We start from the raw sequence: 19,296 nt of genomic DNA, 5'->3' as shown, positions 1-19,296 counted from the left end.
AAATTTCTGATTTCTTTAGGAAAAACAGAATCAAAAAAGAAGAATTACTGGGTCAAAGGATGACAACTCTGTAGAGGTTCTTCTTTTTTTTTTTTTTTTTTTGAGAGCCAGAGAGAGCATGAGCAGGGGGAGGAGCAGAGGGAGAGGGAGAAGCAGACTCCTCACTGAGGGTGCCTGATGCAGGGCTCGATCCCAGAACACTGGGATCATTACCTGAGCTGAAGGCAGATGCCCAACCCACTGAGCCATGCAGGCACCCCTCTGTAGAGGTTCTCAATGAGTGTTGCCAAGTTATTTTTCAGAAAGGCTGTAACAGTTTTACATTGCAGCATATAAAAAGTACTACTGTGCAGAAATGGAATATTACAAGTTCTTATCTGTTTGCTAATACAGCGGGTAAGTTTTGTTTGTTTGTTTTAAATAATAAATAGGAAACTGTTTACCTCGTTGCCCTGTGGCACCCTGGAGCCCTAGAGCGGCAGCAGGATTCCCAAAGGTGAGCTTGCATCAAGCAGTGTTTTTGTAAAAGTGGTCTTGCTAGAGAAACGGAACTGGGGCTGTTTACCAGGTGAAACCCCAAAGAGAACACCGAGGTGCTTATGCCATTTCAAGACTTTACTCTTGTATTGAAGGGAAGTAAGTTTTGAAGTGGTTCTTCAGCTTTCAGGAAAGGACCACTTCAGCTATTGGTATGGAATTTGCAAGGGGGAAAAAAGTGGGAAATCTGGTTGGAGGCTTGGTTTTTTCCTGCATCCCTAAGAGACTGAGATATTCTGTGAGGGCCTGTGGGAGGGTACAGAAGGCCCTAGAGAATTAGTCCCATCTCTGCTCACTTTACCATATCCTATGTCACAGTCAGCTTTCAAACCAGCCTTCACAAAGACAGGATTAATCAGACCATTCCCATGTGATGGTAATCCCCACCTCCAGTCACGCAATCCAACGATTCATTTTTTTTCCTTTCAGAGCACTTATCACCATTTGCAACCAATCTGAATTATTTGCTTATTCACTGTCAGCTCCCCTTTACTAGAACATGAGCTCTGTGGAAGGAGGGACTATCTCGTTCTCTACAGCATCCCCAGGAACCCAGAACAGAGCCTGACAAAGAACAGCTCAATAATACTTGTTCAATGCTGAGGCAGATTTACTGTGAAGCTCGTGAAGCTTAACTTCAGGGTCTGGCACTTTTATGAACCCCTGTGATTGCCGGGAGTTGTGGTGTTTTATAGGTGGGGTGAAGTCAGGTTATAAATCGGAAGCCTTTCGGGCACCTGGGTGGCTCAGTTGGTTACGCGACTGCCTTCGGCTCAGGTCATGACCCTGGAGTCCCGGGATCGAGTCCCATAGCGGGCTCCCCGCTCAGCGGGGAGTCTGCTTCTCCCTCTGACTCTCTTCCCTCTCATGCTCTCTATCTCTCATTCTCTCTCTCTCAAATAAATAAATAAAATCTTAAAAAAAATAAATTGGAAGCCTTTCATACATACAATTTTGGTAAACTGCTTAAAGAAAGGGACCTGAATCCAAGGCTCTAGTAATAGGTTGTGATCTTTCTCTTCTTCGTTTAATATTTACCATTTGGTACGTGTTCAAATGGCTAGTGTGTGAACAATAATTTTCTTTCTTTTTCTTAAATATTTTATTTATATATTTGAGAGAGAGCACGAGCAGAGGGGAGGGGCAGAGAGAGAGGGAGCAGACTCCCCGCTGAGCAGGGAGCCCGATGCGGGACTCGATCCCAGGACCCTGGGATCATGACCTGAGCTGAATGCAGACACTTAACCAACTGAGCCACCCAGGAGCCCTAAACAATAATTTTCTTAATACCATCACTTCTCTCTTTTTTCCCCCCTATGTCTTCATTTGTTTTATGCAGATTTTTTTCAACCGGACACACAGATAATCCTTTCACTTTTTATGATCTCATGAAATTATATAGGGATTTTCCTTTTTTTCAGCGAATAACATCATGATTTAATATTTGTATATATTGCAAAATAATCACCACAGTTAGTCCAGTTAATATCTGTCACCATACAGTTACAGATTGTTTTTCCTTGTGGTATCTTTTAAGATTTACTATCTTAGCAACTTTCAAATACCCAATACAGTATGATTCATGATCGTCACCATGCTGTACATCATATCCCCATGACTTCCTTATTTTAGAAGTGGAAGTTTTTACCTTTGACCCTTGTCCCATTTCACATCCCCTGCACCTCTGCCTCTGGCAATGATCAATCTATCTATTCTCTATCTATAAGCTTAGTCTTTTTTCTTAGACTCTACATATGAGATCATATGGTATTTATCTTTCCGTTAATTCTCTTTTTGGACAGTACCTATTCATTCCTAACTATGAACAATTATAAATTAATACATACTTACTTTTCTTCCCCATTCAACTCTATTCTGTTACCTGACCACAGTACTATTCTTAATGTTTACCTTTGTATTGTTAAATGTTCTTTATCTCTACTTCTTGATTTGTCAGCTATCTTTTCATTTAAGTAAGGAAATGTGGAAAAGACAGAATTCAAATTTTTACCTACAGTAGCAAATAAAAGCAGAAACGCAGCTAGAGGAACCTGTAAGCAATTGCTCGGGGGAAGGGGGGTGACAGAACATAAATTTGGCTACCTCGGAAAACTGCATGAAAGATGGAGAAATAGCGATGTTCCCCACCCCCCAACCGGTACCTTCAGAGACCAAACTACTATGCCTTGTAGAATCAAAGGAGAGAACCAGGCATAAAGAAAAATGGTCATATGTTATGTAAGGATAATTTTTAACATCTCCTTTGTAGGTGGATAGTTCTAACGTCTCTCCCATCTGAAACTTTCCCGTTTTACTAATTCGTTTATAAAGAGTCAGTGAGAACAAAAAAGAATACACACCTCTCCCTCTTCTGACGTTAGGGCAGTCCCCATTTTCTCCACCCTGTCTCTCACGGTGTGGTGCTCCGCTGTTACTCCGGCCATCTTCTCCTCCATGCTTTACTTCACCTTTTCCTTCAACGGCTACCACCTGCAGTTCCCCAATGTTGCCATTTCCAGGAGATCCTTCTTCAGGAAAAGCAGAATTTTCCACGGGCTGATTGGGATCACCATCCAGGTAATATCGAAATAGTCCGTTGTTTGATGTAAAGCTGTCTAAAGACTACAAATTTAAAACAATACTTAGGTAAAAGCTATAAACATAAGTTTTTACGATAATAGAAGAATTACTGTTCCTATAATACTTTTTTCATGTTATGATAGGAAATATTTTTCTAAAACGGTATTCATCTACTGCTTCCTATGTGTCGGGAAGAAACGGGATGGAAATGATTTAGCCGTGAGCAAAGACTTGAGTAGTTTTGACAATGAATTGTTCTCATGGGTCAGTCATTCATCCAAGAGATTTTTTAAAAAATGTCTAATCTTGGGAACACCTGAGTGGCTCAGACGGTTAAAAATGTCTACTCTTATTCTAGTTACTATGCTAAACTCTAAGGATAAGATGAAGAAAGAGTTAAAAATCTCTGTCTGCAAGAGGCTTCTTAGTCTTGGTAAGGGAGTGAAAGAAGTTAAGATCACTACAACATAGTTTGATAAGTGTTATGAAAAAGACAGACAATGGGCGCTTGCTGCAGGAACTCACGCGAGGGGCGCCGTACTGGGGCTGAGTGGAGGCTTCCTAGACGAAATGATATGAACTAAGTAACTTGGCCATAAAAAAGGAATGAAATTTGGCCATTCTCAACAACACGGATAGACCTAGAGGGTATTAGGCTAAGTGAAATAAGTCAGATGGAGAAAGACAAATACTGTATGATTTCACTTATGTGTGGAGTCTGAAAAGCAAACAAAAGCCAACAACTCTTAAATACAGAAAACTAACTGGTGGTTGCTAGAGGGGAGGTGGATGTGGCAGGGATGGGTGAAATAGATAAAGGGGATTAACAGCTACAAACTTCCAGCTGGAAAATAAATAAGTCTCAGAGGTGGAAAGTATAGCATAAGAAATACAGTCAACAATATTGTAATAGAGTTGTATGGTAACTACACTTATCGTGGTGAGCACCGAGTTAAGTAATGTACAGAATCATTGAATCAACATGTCGTACACCTAAAACTAATATAATATTGTATGTTAATTATACTTTAAAAAATAAGTCAGTGTGAAGAACAGATTTATTTGAAAATTATTCACTTTTCTTGACTGTCAATCAATGTTTCAAACATAGGGACTAGCTTTAAGAGTTTACCCTCTGTCTCCCCATCCCATCTCCCTCAGAATATTTACAAATATAAATATATGATAAATGACAATATTTAAATATTTTTTGATATTCAGGAATATTATATATTTTTAAAATCACAAAAATAATTTTAAATACAAATGTTTAAACATTTTATAGGTATATTTTCAAAGTGATGAACATGTACATCTGCTATTAAAAGAAGTTACACAAGGGGGCGCCTGGGTGGCTCAGTCATTAAGCGTCTGCCTTCGGCTCAGGTCAGGATCCCAGGATCCTGGCATCGAGCCCCGCGTCGGGCTCCCTGCTCCGCGGGAAGCCTGCTTCTCCCTCTTCCACTCCCTCTGCTTGTGCTCCCTCTTTCACTGTGTCTCTCTGTGTCAAATAAACAAATAAAATCTTAAAAAAAATTTTTTTTCAAAATTTTATTGTAAAATACCATGCAACACAATAAAAAAGTCTCAATAAAAATATAAAAGTTGCCCCTAATTCCACTATCTTTCAAGGCTATACACCCTTATAATATTAATAAACCCTAAGATATTCCTGAATAAGAGATTTTTATGGGAACTCCTTCATTCCTTCCTTCCTTTCTCTCTCTCTCTTCCCTCCCTCCTTCCCTCCCTCCCTTACTTCCTTCTTTCTTTTTTTCAGTAAGCTTCCTGCCCAGTACAAAGCCCAATGTGTGCTCACGACCCTGAGATCAAGACCCAAGACGAGATCAAGAGTCAAACACCCAACTTCCTGAACCACCCAGGTGCCCCCTGAATAAGAGGTTTTTAAATTCTAAACTGCTCCTAAACATCCTAAAATAATGAAAACAATATTCCATTCATAGGAAAGAGGCTGGACAGATAATTATGATGGGACAATACCTTGATGAATGCACACGGCATCTTTTCCAGTTTGCTCCAAGTTTTCATCTACAGCCTTTATTTCTTCAGCACTTCTGCCATTCAAGGAAAAACCGGCATGAATGTCATTCTGTGTATCCTGAGCAGAGTTGTCTTTATCACAGCCATTAGTAACAATGATTTCCAAATTCTTATGGTCTGCAGATTTCTTCATCATTTTCCTATCTTTTATAAGAAAGTAGGGAGATTCATAAAAGTTCACAGCAGGTCAATTTCTGTATATATGTTCTAATATCAAGTAATCATTTCTCCAACCTACCATAATCCCTTTGATCAGTTTCCTACTTGGAACAGAGAGATGGAGTACTCCTTGAAAAGGGGTTTATTATATGCTGAGAGCGCACTCAAAACTGCTTCAGTTCCCTGTAAATCTTCTAGAAGCTATTTTATTTTATTTTATTTATTTTATTTTATATTTTATTAAGTAGGCTCCACACCCAACATGGGGCTCGAACTCACAACCCCAAGATCAAGAGTCACATGCTCTACCAACTGAGCCAGCCAGGCTTCCCTAGAACCCCTTTTAAAAGATAACCTCGCGGGGGCACCTGGGTGGCTCAGTTGGTTAAGCGGCTGCCTTCAGCTCAGGTCATGATCCCAGGGTCCTGGGATTGAGCCTTGCATCGGGCTCCCGGCTCGGCGGGAAGCCTGCTTCTCCCTCTCCCTCTCCCACTCCCCCTGCTTGTGGTTCCCTCTCTCGCGGTCTCTCTCTCTCTGTCAAATAAATAGATAAAATCATTAAAAATATATAAATAAATAAATAAATAAATAAATAAATAAATAAATAAATAAAAGATAACCTCTTAAGGTCTTTACACTCTCTCAAGCATAGGCAAACTGCCTTACAAGACCCAGCAGTACAAAGGGGTCCACACAGTCAATAAAAATATCCTTCAAAGAAGGTATTATTTGTCATATCTTTCTAGAGAGTAAAAGCAAAACTAAGTTGTGCCATTTGTTTTAGTGTCTTCCTGCCTCCCCTTTCTCAAATAGTCTTCCCAAGAATCACTGGTACTCTTACTAACAAGCCGCCCACCCCACCCCCCTGTGCAGTACCCCATGACTCCAATGTCCCCTCTTCATCAATCCAATTCTCTAGATTCCATTCTATTCTTGATAAGGTCTGAGAGTTTAACCTGTCTCCTCTCCTTGGTAACATATGCATAGTCATATGTGGAACAATACCTAAAATGAATACATTTCTTCTTTTGTTTAAGTAAATTCTGTGCTCAACATGGGGCTTTATAACTCACGACTCTGAGATCAACAGTCGCATGCTCTACTGACTGAGTCAGCCAGGCGCTCCATAAAATGAATACATTTCTTTCTTTTTTTTTAAGATTTCATTTATTTATTTGAGAGGGAGAGAATGAGAGATAGAGAGCACGAGAGGGAAGAGGGTCAGAGGGAGAAGCAGACTCCTCGCTGAGCAGGGAGCCCGATGCGGGACTCGATCCCGGGACTCCAGGATCATGACCTGAGCTGAAGGCAGTCGCTTAACCAACTGAGCCACCCAGGCGCCCAAAATGAATACATTTCTAATGCAGCGTTTCAGGCATTACATTTGGAGAAGTGGTCTATTCTTGTTAGTGTTCAATTCCATCTATTCTATCTATGCACAAAGTTGACTGTTCCCATACTTTTGGCCCGCAAAAAACTTGGTTATAAGGTCATTAGCCCACATCCCACCATACACACTATTCTCATACAACACCAAATCAGCCCAAACCGCTCCATATTTTATTTACTTTATTTTATTCCTTTTAAAGATTTTATTTATTTATTCGACAGAGAGATAGAGAGAGCCAGAGAGCACAAGCGGCGGGGGGGGGGGGGGGGGGGATGGCAGAGGGAGAGGGAGAAGCAGGCTCCCTGCAGAGCAGGGAGCCCGATGCGGGGCTCAATCCCAGGACCTCGGGATCATGACCTGAGCTGAAGGCAGATGCTCCACCGACTGAGCCACCCAGGTGCCCCCTTACTTTATTTACTTTAATGTTAAATTATTAGCTCATCATCCAAGGATTACCATTATCACTTTGTTCTGCTCCTTTCACTTCTTCTTGGGCCTCTACTTCCTCAGACTCAGCTCCACTATCACTGCTTTCAGCTTTACCATTAACAGTTTTGGCATTTGGAGCAGAAGTTAGAACATTACCAAGATCTAAAATATGAAATGATCACTTAATCACTAGTGCTATAACATACAATAAGGCTGTAATTTACAAATAATAAAATCATTTGGCTAAAACTTAAAATTTGTCTTATTCTTTTCTTTGACTATAAGTATACATATATTACATAAATAAACTTCTTCAAGTATCAGTTTACAACAAAAATGACAAAGCTATCTTAAATCCTTTCTAAACAAGACAGAGAATGTTATTTTTAAGTTAATTATCAATCAAAATAGTAAAGTTAGAGATGAATGATCTTCTTTATACACAGTAAATGAAGAGACAGTTGCTATATGCTAGCATACTGAAAACAAATATAACAATCTCATCAATATTATAATGGAACTACATTTTAAAGTTCTTTCATCCTTTTATTACCTTTAAGATTTTATATTTACCGTTTTTTTAAAGCATCAGTTAATGTGATCAATCACTTAAAAAGGCACATACATTGTCCTACTGGCCAGTCAAATTTTGAGGGTAAATACGTCAGAACTTCTCAAACATTAACATGCACAGGAATCCCCTGAGATCCAGTTAAAATGCAGATTCTGAATCTGTAAGTCTGGAGTGATGTAAGATTCTGCATTTCCGTAAAGCTCCCCTGTGATGCCAATGCTGTTGGTGACTGGACCTCATTTTGAGATATAAGGGAATTACATTTCCATCACTCTTTAAGATAATAAAGGCCTCCTACATGGCTACTGGCCAAAAAGAGTGGTCTCCCTCCATAAACTTTTGGGCTCATTTTCACTTACTCAAATGCATTTTGGATGCTTCCCTACATCCCAAACAACATATTAAATTTCAAAATCTCCATACATCTTAAACAGGAACAAAAGAGTAAGAACTCAACTCTACCATTGCCATTGTGTTCTACTCTCTTTTAGAAAACCATGCAGCATCATAGTTTATGAATCTCCTTGTTCTCTCCCTGACAACCAGAAAAAGCAAGACTAAGAAAAAAAAAAGAAACAAACAAGCAAAAGAACAAAAAACCTGAAAACAAGAAAAAAAACTAACCAAAAAAACAAAACCACACAAAAAAACCAAAGAAACGAAAAGGCCCACCAGTCATGGACATCTTCAACAAAACTAAGCAACAGGGAACCCCTTAAGCCCCCATCAAACGAATGGTTGTAGCAAAACTACTTGAGGGCAGCAAAAGCAGCATCACAGCAGTTCTGTGATGAGAGGTGTAGAAAGCCCAGAGAATTACTAGCAGGCCCTACTCAACATCCAAAAATCAGTTAATGTAATACACCACACTAACAGAATAAAGAACAAAAGCCACATGATTATCACAATAGATGCAGATAAAGCATTGACAAAAATCAAATACTTTCATGATAATAATGCTGAAGAAATTAAACATACAAGAGAATTTCCTCAATCTGATAAAGGGCATCTACAAAAGTTCACAACGAGCCTCATAATTAATGTTAAATGACTGAATGTTTTTCGCTTCTAAAATAAGGAAGAAAACAAAGAGGTCTGCTTTTGCCATCTCTATTTAGTATGGTACTGGAAGTTCTTGCCATGGCAATTAGATAAGAAAAATAAGTAAAAGGCATCCAGATTGAAAAGGAAAAAGTAAAATGGCCTCTGTTTGCAAATGACATGCTCTTGTATACATGAAATCCTAAGGAATCTACAAAAAAACCCTATTAGAACTAACAAAGGGTTCAGTGAGACTGCAGGATACAAGATCAATAAACAAAACAAAAAAGAAACAAACAAACAAAAAAAAACAGATTGTATTTCTACAATCTAACAGTGAACAGTCCAAAAATGAAATTAGAAAATAATCTATAATAGCAGCAGAAAGAATAAAATGCTCAGCAGTACACTTGACAAAAGAAGGTGTAAGAATTTTATACTGCAAATGACAAAACATTGCCGAAAGAAATTAAAAAACTAAACAAATGGATTGGAAGACAATACTGTTGTGATGACAATACTCCTCAAAATGACCTACAATTCGTTGCAATCCCTATCAGCATCCCAGGTGACCCTTTCTGCAAAAAAATGACAAGCTGATTCTGTAATTCAAATGGAAATGCAAAGGATCCAGGATGGTCAAAACAATCCTGAAAAAGGACAAAGTTGGACAGTTCATACTTCCTGATTTCAAAACTATGTACGTATACTATGAAAAAGCCTGTATGACACAGATACATCTGTTCTACTGGGCCTAAGTGGCTACTTTTAATACCACTCTCTGTTAAAAAAAAAAAAGGTCAAGATTGCAAACTATGAAACACCCATATACTTTGACCTTGGCTATTAGATTTCTAATATTATTTCTTACAGATGTACCTACCCATATATTAAATGACATTTGTACAGGGTTACTTTCAGCAGCATTTTTTGAAGATTAGAAGAGGAAACAAATATAAAACTGTATGTTAACTCTACTGAAATTAAAATAAAAAACTCAACCTTCCCTTAGAATGTTACAGGTTAAATAAATTATGGTATAGGTCCACATCCCTTATAACCCTTGGATCCAGATATGATTTAAAATCCAGTTTTCTAATTTTGCAAAGGTCATATACTATAGGTACTATATATTATGTAACACCTTCAACAGAGTCTAAGGCAGCTCCCACTAAAAAACAATAATAAATAAAGTTTTGACAGCAACAAATATGAATAGTCACACTGAATAAAGATTTAAAATAGCCTCATGTCATTTCAGGTCAGGGTCTGCTGCTCAATTAGTTCACGTTCAGCTCTTAATTTTAAAGATACAAGTGGCCACATTAAAACTGTGTATAAGCCGAAAAATGTGCAAAACTGATAGAGGATTTTGGTTGCCTAAAGTAAATGTTTTGCTCTCAAATGAGTTACAAAAAAAAAATCTGATTTATCGAGCTTTTTGAATTTTTTAAATTATAGCTTAGGGATTATGGACCTGAGCCTTTGTTATCATTATTCATTTTTCCTTGTCTTTACAATTAGTTGTTTAAACATTTGCCTCCGGGCCAGCTTAAATACAACTAAAAACAGATCCAGATTTATTCTCCTCTGAATCCTAGAAACATGCTTCACACAGAGGAAATACTTAATATTTTTTCTGCATTGACGAGCATGAATTATATGGAAGATTATTTGTTAAAATTTGATTCCTTTAGGCAAGTCAGCTATGGAGGATGTGGTTATATGAGCGTTATGCTCAGTGAGCATGTCAGTTACTATTGCAGACACAAACTGTAGATCTTATGACAGACAGGGAGGTAACTGTTTGCAAACCCCTAATTTCTGCCAATTAGTAAAAGATACCTTGTAAATAGGGATGCCAGAAAAATAAAACATATATAATTTTCATTTGAAGTAATTCTTACAGGCTCATTTCACTCTGCTTTCTAAAAAAAAAAAAAAATTTAAAGAGCAAATGTTTACAGTTAATGCCAGCAAACTTGCCTATTATTCAACTCCTGCTAGTATGTAAAAGATAAGTCGTTCAATTCTTTCCTGAGAACACGAAATTAGAATCTAAAAACAAAGTAAGTCCAAGCTAAGTGAATTCACTGATGTCTTGTTTTAGGTTACTACACTATGTAGTTAAACCATACTATAAACATTTCCATGTTAAAATTAGCTAGAAAACCATTTTAGCCATGGCACTGTTAATTTAATCCAGAAAGTGAATCAAAGTATGATCTATCAAAATAAAATCATGAATTCTGTTACAATTCTGTATATATTTAGTGAGCCACCTGTCATGTTTTAATAATTGAAGGGTTAAAACTTAAGCATTTATAATATTTTTTAACTTTATGCAATATATTTTTGTGTGGAATGAAAACTCTTGAGTGACAAGCTTATAAGGTATATAAATTTGTGAAAAATCTTTTGGCATGTAAATTTTAAACAAAATGTTTACATGGATGTCATTATTCCTACCTTCTAAGTATTTAGAGATTTTCTCCATGTGAAAGATGTGAAAGTAAAAAAAAATTAGACATATAAATATTAATGCATGCATAATATATCAGTTGCTGGATTAAAAACAAGGTAGGACAGTCCAACCTGAGGTTAAATCAGAAGTTCTGCCACTCTTTTTGTTTTCTACAATTTCATAAAAAGGACCTATGACATGTAACAACTCTTCAACTTTCTCAGTCATAGGCATAGTTTCAAGAATCTGTAATCAAAAGAAACAAATCTTGTGAAATCACAAACTACTAATCTCATATACACTGGTACCAAATAATATAATATTTACAATTTATTTAGTAATATTTTTGAGATCTGATGTTCATTTATAGATTCCCCAAAGTATCTATATCAATTACAATCTACACTCTTCTAGAAAAGTTTCAAGTATATTAAGGATTTAAAAGTGTCTTCATTTTGAAGACTGTGTTTTACATAGGCTTCTTTTAAAATTTTACACAATAACCTCTAAATTGTGCATTAAAAACTAAGGGCACTAATGTTAAATACAACAGAAAATTCTGGGGTTAGAGTAAAATTATTTGTCTGTTCTTTAAGGTAGTGTTTCTAAAAGGGCACAAAAGGGAAGTAGGAAATGGTCAACACTTTCAGTCACCTTCACACCTATGGGCCAATTTAGAATCATCAAATTTAAAGAGCAAGGTAAACTAACTGAAAAGGCATTCAAATAAATAGCCATCAACTGGTAACTGATAAAAGAAAATATTTCCATATAGGACATATTTTGTAGATATTTAAAAAGAATAAGGTTAGGGCGCCTGGGTGGCTCAGTTGGTTAAGCGTCTGCCTTCAGCTCAGGTCGTGATCCCAGGGTCCTGGGATCGAATCCCACATCGGGCTCCCTGCTCCGTGGGGAGCCTGCTTCTCCCTCTGCCTCTCTCTCATTCTGTCTCTCATGAATAAATAAATAAAACCTTTAAAAAAATAAGAATTAAAAAAAAGACTAAGGTTAGCTTTGTGCACGCTGCGGGGAAAACATCTGGATTTTTTTTTTACAGGCCAAAGGTAGTTAGTGAACAGTAGTAGTATGATACCATCATTAGTTTTTTTCTCTTTTAAATAAGAAGATATAGCTACATATATGTGTTTTCTGAATCAATCTACAAAACAGATTTAAAAGTAATTATCACTTAAACAATTAAAACGGAGGAATAGGGAAGACTCACTTTTCATTTTATACTTTTTTTTGATGTTTGGATTTTTTCATTTACATATATTACTTTTATTACTAAGATGAACACATTTATTACTTAAAGGAACCAAAATCCTCTATCACTTTTGCATATTTTTCAGCTTACACACAGTTTTAAAGTGGCCACTTGTATCTTTAAAATTAAGAACAACCTCAGACTCCTCCGTCACTCTCCCTGCTTTATTGTTTGCTTACTGCCTATCTTTCGCAATACAATGTAAGCTCAGTGGAACAAGGCCTTCATCTGTTTTTCATCACTCCTGTATTCCCAGCATCTAGCACATACAAGGAATTTAATACACAAGGCGGGGGTGTGTTGAGAGATTATACAGAATGAACTATGCCAGCCAAATCTCAGTCTAGGTAACTACTCCTTAACCCCAGAGAAGATTTTATTTACAGTATAGGTGAACTAAATCAAGTCAATTGGATTGTAACCTATCCAAATGAAGACTATTTGGTGAACCGCAGGGACTCGAAAAACAGCATCCAAAGCACAATAATTTTTCTAGGTTTCTCTAGCACATTTCCTTGGTACGAAACATCAATTCTGTATGATGAAAATATCCTATCAAAGGTACAGATATGCTGTATTGTAAAGCAAGCAAAGATGAAATTCCTCAGTTTTTTTGTTTTTTGTTTTTTGTTTTTTTGGTCAGATGAACACATCTTTTAATGTCATCCAAATCTCCAGTGTTCTACGCTCTGTTCAGTAGACAATCTTACAGTTTCTCAAGTGCCTCTGGCATTTTGAGGAGTGTTTTATATCTCAATCCTGAGCCTGTTGTGCAGTAGAAGAGTATAACACCCACTGTAACTTAAGGAATTAGCGCTCTGGGGAAGAAAAAAAAAGAAATTAGCATTCTGGTTTTTCTCTAAATCTCCAAAAGATGGTTATTATCAGTCAAGCCTTAAAAAGAGAAAGCCAATGTTCTGGACTTGTAGACCTACCGACCAGACCCTCACCCATGGTAGCTTTCAGGTTCCATCTTTTGTGAGAGTCTGTTCTAATCCTCCCTTTAGTATAGCGATTATCCCATCCTCTTAGAAATCCTGAAATAATTAGTCTGGGGTTATGCTGGGGCATTTTTTTTTTTTTAAACAAAATCACCCTAGTGATTTCAATGGGCAGCCAGAGTTGAGTATACCGATCTCTCTTTAAATCCAACAGACATACTGCATATTTTTCAAGGTCTGGCTGAATTCTCCAGAAATCCTCATTAAGAAAGCCTATAAAATTGGGGGGCGGCTGGCTGGCTCAGTCGGTAGAACATGCGACTCTTGATTTTGGGGTTGTAATTTCGAGCCCCACACTGGGTGTAGAGGTCCTTAAAAATAAAAATCTTTAAAACAAAAACAAAAAAAGATAGCCTGTAAAGTTCGTACAGAAAATAAAATTTTATATTTCCTTTTGATTATGAATCAAAATTAACTTTATTTAAAGAAGTATGGATTATTTCCCACAAACCACATTATTCTGTTCTCTCAAAGCTAAAATCCTATTAAATTATTTTAAAAGAATTTTTGATTCCAGCAACTTTTTCAGTGATATTTCACTGGACAGTTTATAAAATACAAAAAGCAATTTTCCACAAAATATTACCTATTAAAAGATATAAATTAAATTGATAAGTTCCTTAAACATTTGAAGGCAAAAGCACAGAATGAAATGTATACTAAAAAAGTAATTCTAAAGAGCAATAGCACAGTGGACCATATTTACAAATATAATTTAAAAACTGGTTCAAGGGGCGCCTGGGTGGCTCAGTCGGTTGAGCGGCTGCCTTCGGCTCAGGTCACGATCCCAGGGTCCTGGAATCGAGCCCCACGTCAAGGCTCCTTCCTCGGCGGGGAGCCTGCTTCTGCCTCTCCCTCTGCCTGCCACTCCACCTGCTTGTGCTCTCCCTCTCTCTATCTCTGTCAAATAAATAAATAAAATCTTTAAAAAATAATAATAATAAATAAAAAATAAAAATAAAAAAATAAAAACGGGTTCAATTAGTAAATTATTGCAATTAGGAAAAGTCCCGGGGCACCCAGGTGGCTCAACCGGTTAAGTGTCTGCCTTTGGCTCCTGGGATCTAGCGCAGCATCGGGCTCCCGGCTCAGCCTGCTTCTCCCTCTCCCTCTGCCTCTCCCTCTCTCTCTCAAATAAATAAATAAATAAATAGATAAAATCTTTAAAAAAATAAAAAATGCCCCAAATTCAGTGATCAAATCTTTGGGACAATGTACTACCCCACACCATTATTTAATACATATGTATATTTTTAAGTAATCTCTATACCCAGCATGGGGCTCGAACTCACAACCCTGAAATCAGGAGTTGCATACTCTACCAACTGAGCCAGCCAGGTGCCTCGGACCCCCTGAAACATCCTTATTTAAAAGCATACAATTTTATCTGCTGATGTCCACAAAAGCAATTCTCTGAAAATACTTTCAAAAAGTAATCAAATTTTCAATTGATGGGTATCCTAACATTCCTAGATTTATCTCTAAAAGTTTACTATAAATTTTATTATATTCACCATATGAAAAATGAAATTTTAAAAGTCTGAATGGAAATAGCTGGCGTATCCTTTCAATTAGAGAAGCAGTTCCGGAAATCTACAGGCACAGTTGAAGTATCTTAAGACAACTAAACGGCAGCAGTTACAGTTTAAATCCATCTCCCTCCCACTTTAAACTGTGGTACATCATTAATTAAACAAATCGTATAGGGAAAAGGGGAAAATTTGACCCAATGTGTCAATTCAACTTTACATGATAGAAGTGTGTCCTAAAAATTAGAATGATATTTAAAGAAAGAAAAGGAATAGTCACCAAATCAAAAAGGGAGCCAGAGTTGCTCTCTCTGCTTTTGAAAGGCGCCTTTGTTATTTTGCTACTGATATAGTTAACAGCCAAAAGGACTAAACTCTGCCTTCTGTTATAGATAAACCAGGTCCACTAAGTAAATAAACTGCGAAAATTTAACAAAGGGCACAACTTTGAGCAGTATAGAAGACAACAAAATAAAACAAAACAAATGAAGCTCAATCAACCAAATAGAAATGACTTCTAGAAAGTAACACTGCCAAACAATCTGGCAAAAGAAGTATTCCTTTTTACGGATTTTCTTTATGTTCACAGATAATTTATTTAAGATTATCAAACAGACCTAAATTTCACAATTTCTGATCCAGTTCCAAAATAGAAACGGTGCTTTATAAACAGACACTAAGAGTATCTTTAAAATCCAAGATTTCTTCATAAATTTGCTCCTCAAAACAATCCCTTGAACAGACAACAGTAAGGAATGCTCTCCCTCTTAATTATGAGACATTAAAAGAATCCTTCTCTTATTCTGCTTCTGAAGGATCTCTGCATTCACAGAAAAAGGCTTGTTACTAAGAAGTCCTGTGATAGGAATATCTCAATTTGTGGGTCAAACTTGATGAGAACACTGAGGGGCAGGGTTGTTAACTATTTCTCCTAAGTAAAAAGTTCCAAAGCAGAAATGGTTTCAAGACAGCCCAGGTACTTCCCAGATTCCTGAGAAAGGGATTTCAGTACTTCAAAAGATTCCTATTTCCAAACTTTCTGAAGAAGTTGACAACGGAGAAAGAGAGAGAAGATGGAAAAAAAAGAAAAATCACATCACTACAATGTGATCTTAAGGAAAAAACATTGACCTTAAGATGAACATTGAGGAGACAGATAAAGCACTAATAAATTCAATAACTTAGATGTTATATCCTAATATATTATAATCTCTTTGTTCCTTAAAACAAAGCAGCTAATTTGCTTGATAACAAATTAAATTAGAGCTGCTCTGAATATTTTCATTTTCTTCCTTTTTTTTTAACTCATGATCCTGAGATCAAGATCTGAGCTGAGATCAAGAATCAGATGCTTAACCAACTGAGCCACCCAGGTGCCCCATGAATATTTTCATTTTCTGCTGTGAATTATTTCCCCTACCTTTTTTATTTCTTCAACATATGCAATCATGGCTTCCTCTTTGGTCATATCGCCCAATGAACTCCAAGCATCCCTAGAAATGAGAATATCCAAATAACAAAAAGACACATTTTCCAATGGCTCAGAATACAATTTGTAGTCAATGCTATAGGGTCATTAATTTAAATCGGGCTCTCTACTTAAAGCCTACACAAAGATATTATGCTCTCAAAGGATCACTTTAAATGTACCATCTTAAAGAAAAGGATCAGAGTAAATAAACTGTCAAATTGAATAGTATTTAAAACTAGTAAATACACAGCCCATCTATAGATTATAGACTATAGATTACAGAGACTATATTATATATAGTATACAGCAGACACTATAGACTGTTGAAAAATATTTGCTAGGAACTCTTCAAAAATTTTATATTATAAAGAACAGTGACATAAATGAACATTTTAGAACTCTACATGAAATGAACTATCACAGCCATGTTTTAAATGAACAGAAGTTTTGCTTAAAAGTTTCCATTAATTTAAACAGGAGTCTAACTTATACACTCAAAAAATACAAGTGGTTTCCTACTTCTAAAAAACCAAAAATGTGAGGCAGAGGACATTTTTAAACCCCTAGATGATGAGAAGAGTCCTTTGAAATTTTTGCCTAAAATGAAAACCTTTCTTTTTACATATTTTTTCCAGAAGCAGTTTAAATCAACCAATGGTCATTTCTGAGGAAAAATCATAAAGTAAATCAACTTTCCTAAAACAGATTAGGTAACATACTGCTATTACATTTGACCTATTATCTATGACTATTCATAAAGAACTTAGAGGAAAGTACAGTACTAAGAAATCCTCAAAAGAGTTTAAGGACTTCCAATGCAGTGTAAAGAAATTTAGCCATTGGGCACCTGTGTGGCTCAGTCAGTTGGGCATCTGCCTTCAGCTCAGGTCATGATCCCGGAGACCTAGGATCAAGCCCTGCATCGGGCTCCCTGCTCAGCAGGGAGTCTTGCTTCTCTCTCTGCCCCTCACCCTGCATGTGCTCTCTCTCTCTCTCTCTCTCTCTCTCAAATACATAAATGGAATTAAAAAAAAAGAAAGATATTAAGCCATCAAAATGTGTGGCTCTTAAGACATGCTTCACCAATTAGCATACTCTGTTCATAACGTACAGTCTATGTTACAGAGGTATCTCCGGCTATTTTATGATTTTCTTAAGGATATTAAAAATCAAATTTCTATTCAAGTACAGTGGGACAGGAGGAACACAGCCTAGATAAAAAGTTAGCACAGCAGTCCCTTAGTCATACGCCTAGTTATCGTCTAAAGGCTCAAGGCAAACAGTGTCCCTTGGCAAGTAAAGTCATTATTTTTCTTGGTAGGTACAAGAGGCAGAAGAGTTTGTTTGTTTAACTGATTTTGGGAGTTGCTCTTCTTACGATAAATGAAAAAAACTCTATCAAAGGAAAGACTAACTGAAAATGATATTTTTTAATCTTTGATACACCTTTTGGTTTTATCTTCTCTTCCCCAAGACTTTTCTATTTGTATGAAATTGTGTTAAAAGCACATGGAAGATAAAAATTGGATCTAGTACGTTAGAACACTTCTGCTCAGACTAATACATAACCACATAAATAAGTCATATGATAATTATGTCACTAAAATAAAATCCCTTTCATAGCTCTCTATGTGAAATTACCATTTGTATCTTCCAATAGGATCCCAGAATCCAGGCCTTGAAAGTTTACAGGGACAGGGTCCTTCAGTTGCCTGCTTATAGAAGCCATAGAATTTGAGCATCATTTCATTTGTTGGCTGAAATGAACCTATTGGAAACATATTAAATACAGATCACTGGAGAATACAATCGACAATCTAAGGCTAGAAATCAGCTGAGCTATACCAATAGTGATTTTTAAATATTTCATCAATAGTTCAGATAACCTTTTATTTTTGTCTTACAGAAACAAACGTTATGGCTCTGGTAGTTGCTATACTCTTTTGATTTAAAAAAACTCAGATTTTTACACTTAAATAACAATGCCTAACATAGTCCAGTAAATAAAAGAATAAATGAACAAACAGGCCGTAGGTGTTATTAAAATAACTGGCAAATGTCATTTAAAAAAAGCAATACGTGAAAATATAGAATAACTGCATTATGCAACTATAATAATGTATTTTTTATTCAAAGATTGTGACAAACCAAACTGACTAGCATAAATGAAAAAGTTAAATGTACACTCTGCTTAACGGAACTTCCATATTAAGAAATTCAACTCCTCGGGGCGCCTGGGTGCTCAGTTGGTTGAGCGTCTGCCTTCGGCTTAGGTCGTGATCCCAGAGTCCTGGGATCAAGCCCCCAGTCGGGCTCCCTGCTCAGCAGGGAGTCGGCTTCTCCCCCTTCTTCCCATTCCTGCTCTCTCTCATTATCTCTGTTTCTCTCAAATAAATAAATAAATAAAACATTTTTAAAAAGAAGAAAGAAACTCAATTTTCTTGGCCAAATTTCAATTTCTTGATGAATAAGGAAGTTTGGCTAAAATCAACCAGTGTGTGCTGTGGTAGAAAAAGAATTAATCCAAGATAAAAGCGATTTCTCGGGACACCTGGGTGGCTCAGTAGGTTAGGCATCTGCCTTCAGCTCAGGTCATGATCCCGGGGTCTTGGGACCGAGTCCTGTGTGGGGCTCCCTGCTCAGCAGGGAGTCTGCTTCTCCCTCTGCCTGCTGCTCCCCGATTGTGCTCTCCGACAAATAAATAAATAAAATCTTAAAAAACAAAAAAGACATTTCTCACTTCCTACCTCTGTAATTTTGGACACATCAATTCCATTGAAAATTAGTCTTCAT

The 19,296-nt window shown here is 36.8% G+C and overlaps 1 protein-coding gene across 1 annotated transcript in view; it reads right to left on the bottom strand.

Moving 5' to 3' along the window:
• LOC113921438 (acyl-CoA-binding domain-containing protein 5-like) overlaps positions 1-19,296 on the bottom strand; it is an 85,801-nt gene that overhangs the window by 9,512 nt on the left and 56,993 nt on the right. Inside the window, exons 3-10 of the mRNA XM_035729322.1 lie at positions 18,145-18,271; positions 16,453-16,525; positions 11,367-11,481; positions 11,241-11,273; positions 7,184-7,318; positions 5,119-5,322; positions 3,617-3,678; positions 2,898-3,159 (exon numbers count right to left, since the gene is read on the bottom strand). Of these exons, the coding sequence (XP_035585215.1) occupies positions 2,898-3,159; positions 3,617-3,678; positions 5,119-5,322; positions 7,184-7,318; positions 11,241-11,273; positions 11,367-11,481; positions 16,453-16,525; positions 18,145-18,271 (1,011 nt within the window). The remainder of the gene's footprint in view (positions 1-2,897; positions 3,160-3,616; positions 3,679-5,118; positions 5,323-7,183; positions 7,319-11,240; positions 11,274-11,366; positions 11,482-16,452; positions 16,526-18,144; positions 18,272-19,296) is intronic.

This window comes from Zalophus californianus, chromosome 9 (assembly GCF_009762305.2).
Source record: "Zalophus californianus isolate mZalCal1 chromosome 9, mZalCal1.pri.v2, whole genome shotgun sequence".
NCBI lineage: Eukaryota > Metazoa > Chordata > Mammalia > Carnivora > Otariidae > Zalophus > Zalophus californianus.
This window is presented reverse-complemented; position numbering and strand designations above follow the sequence as displayed.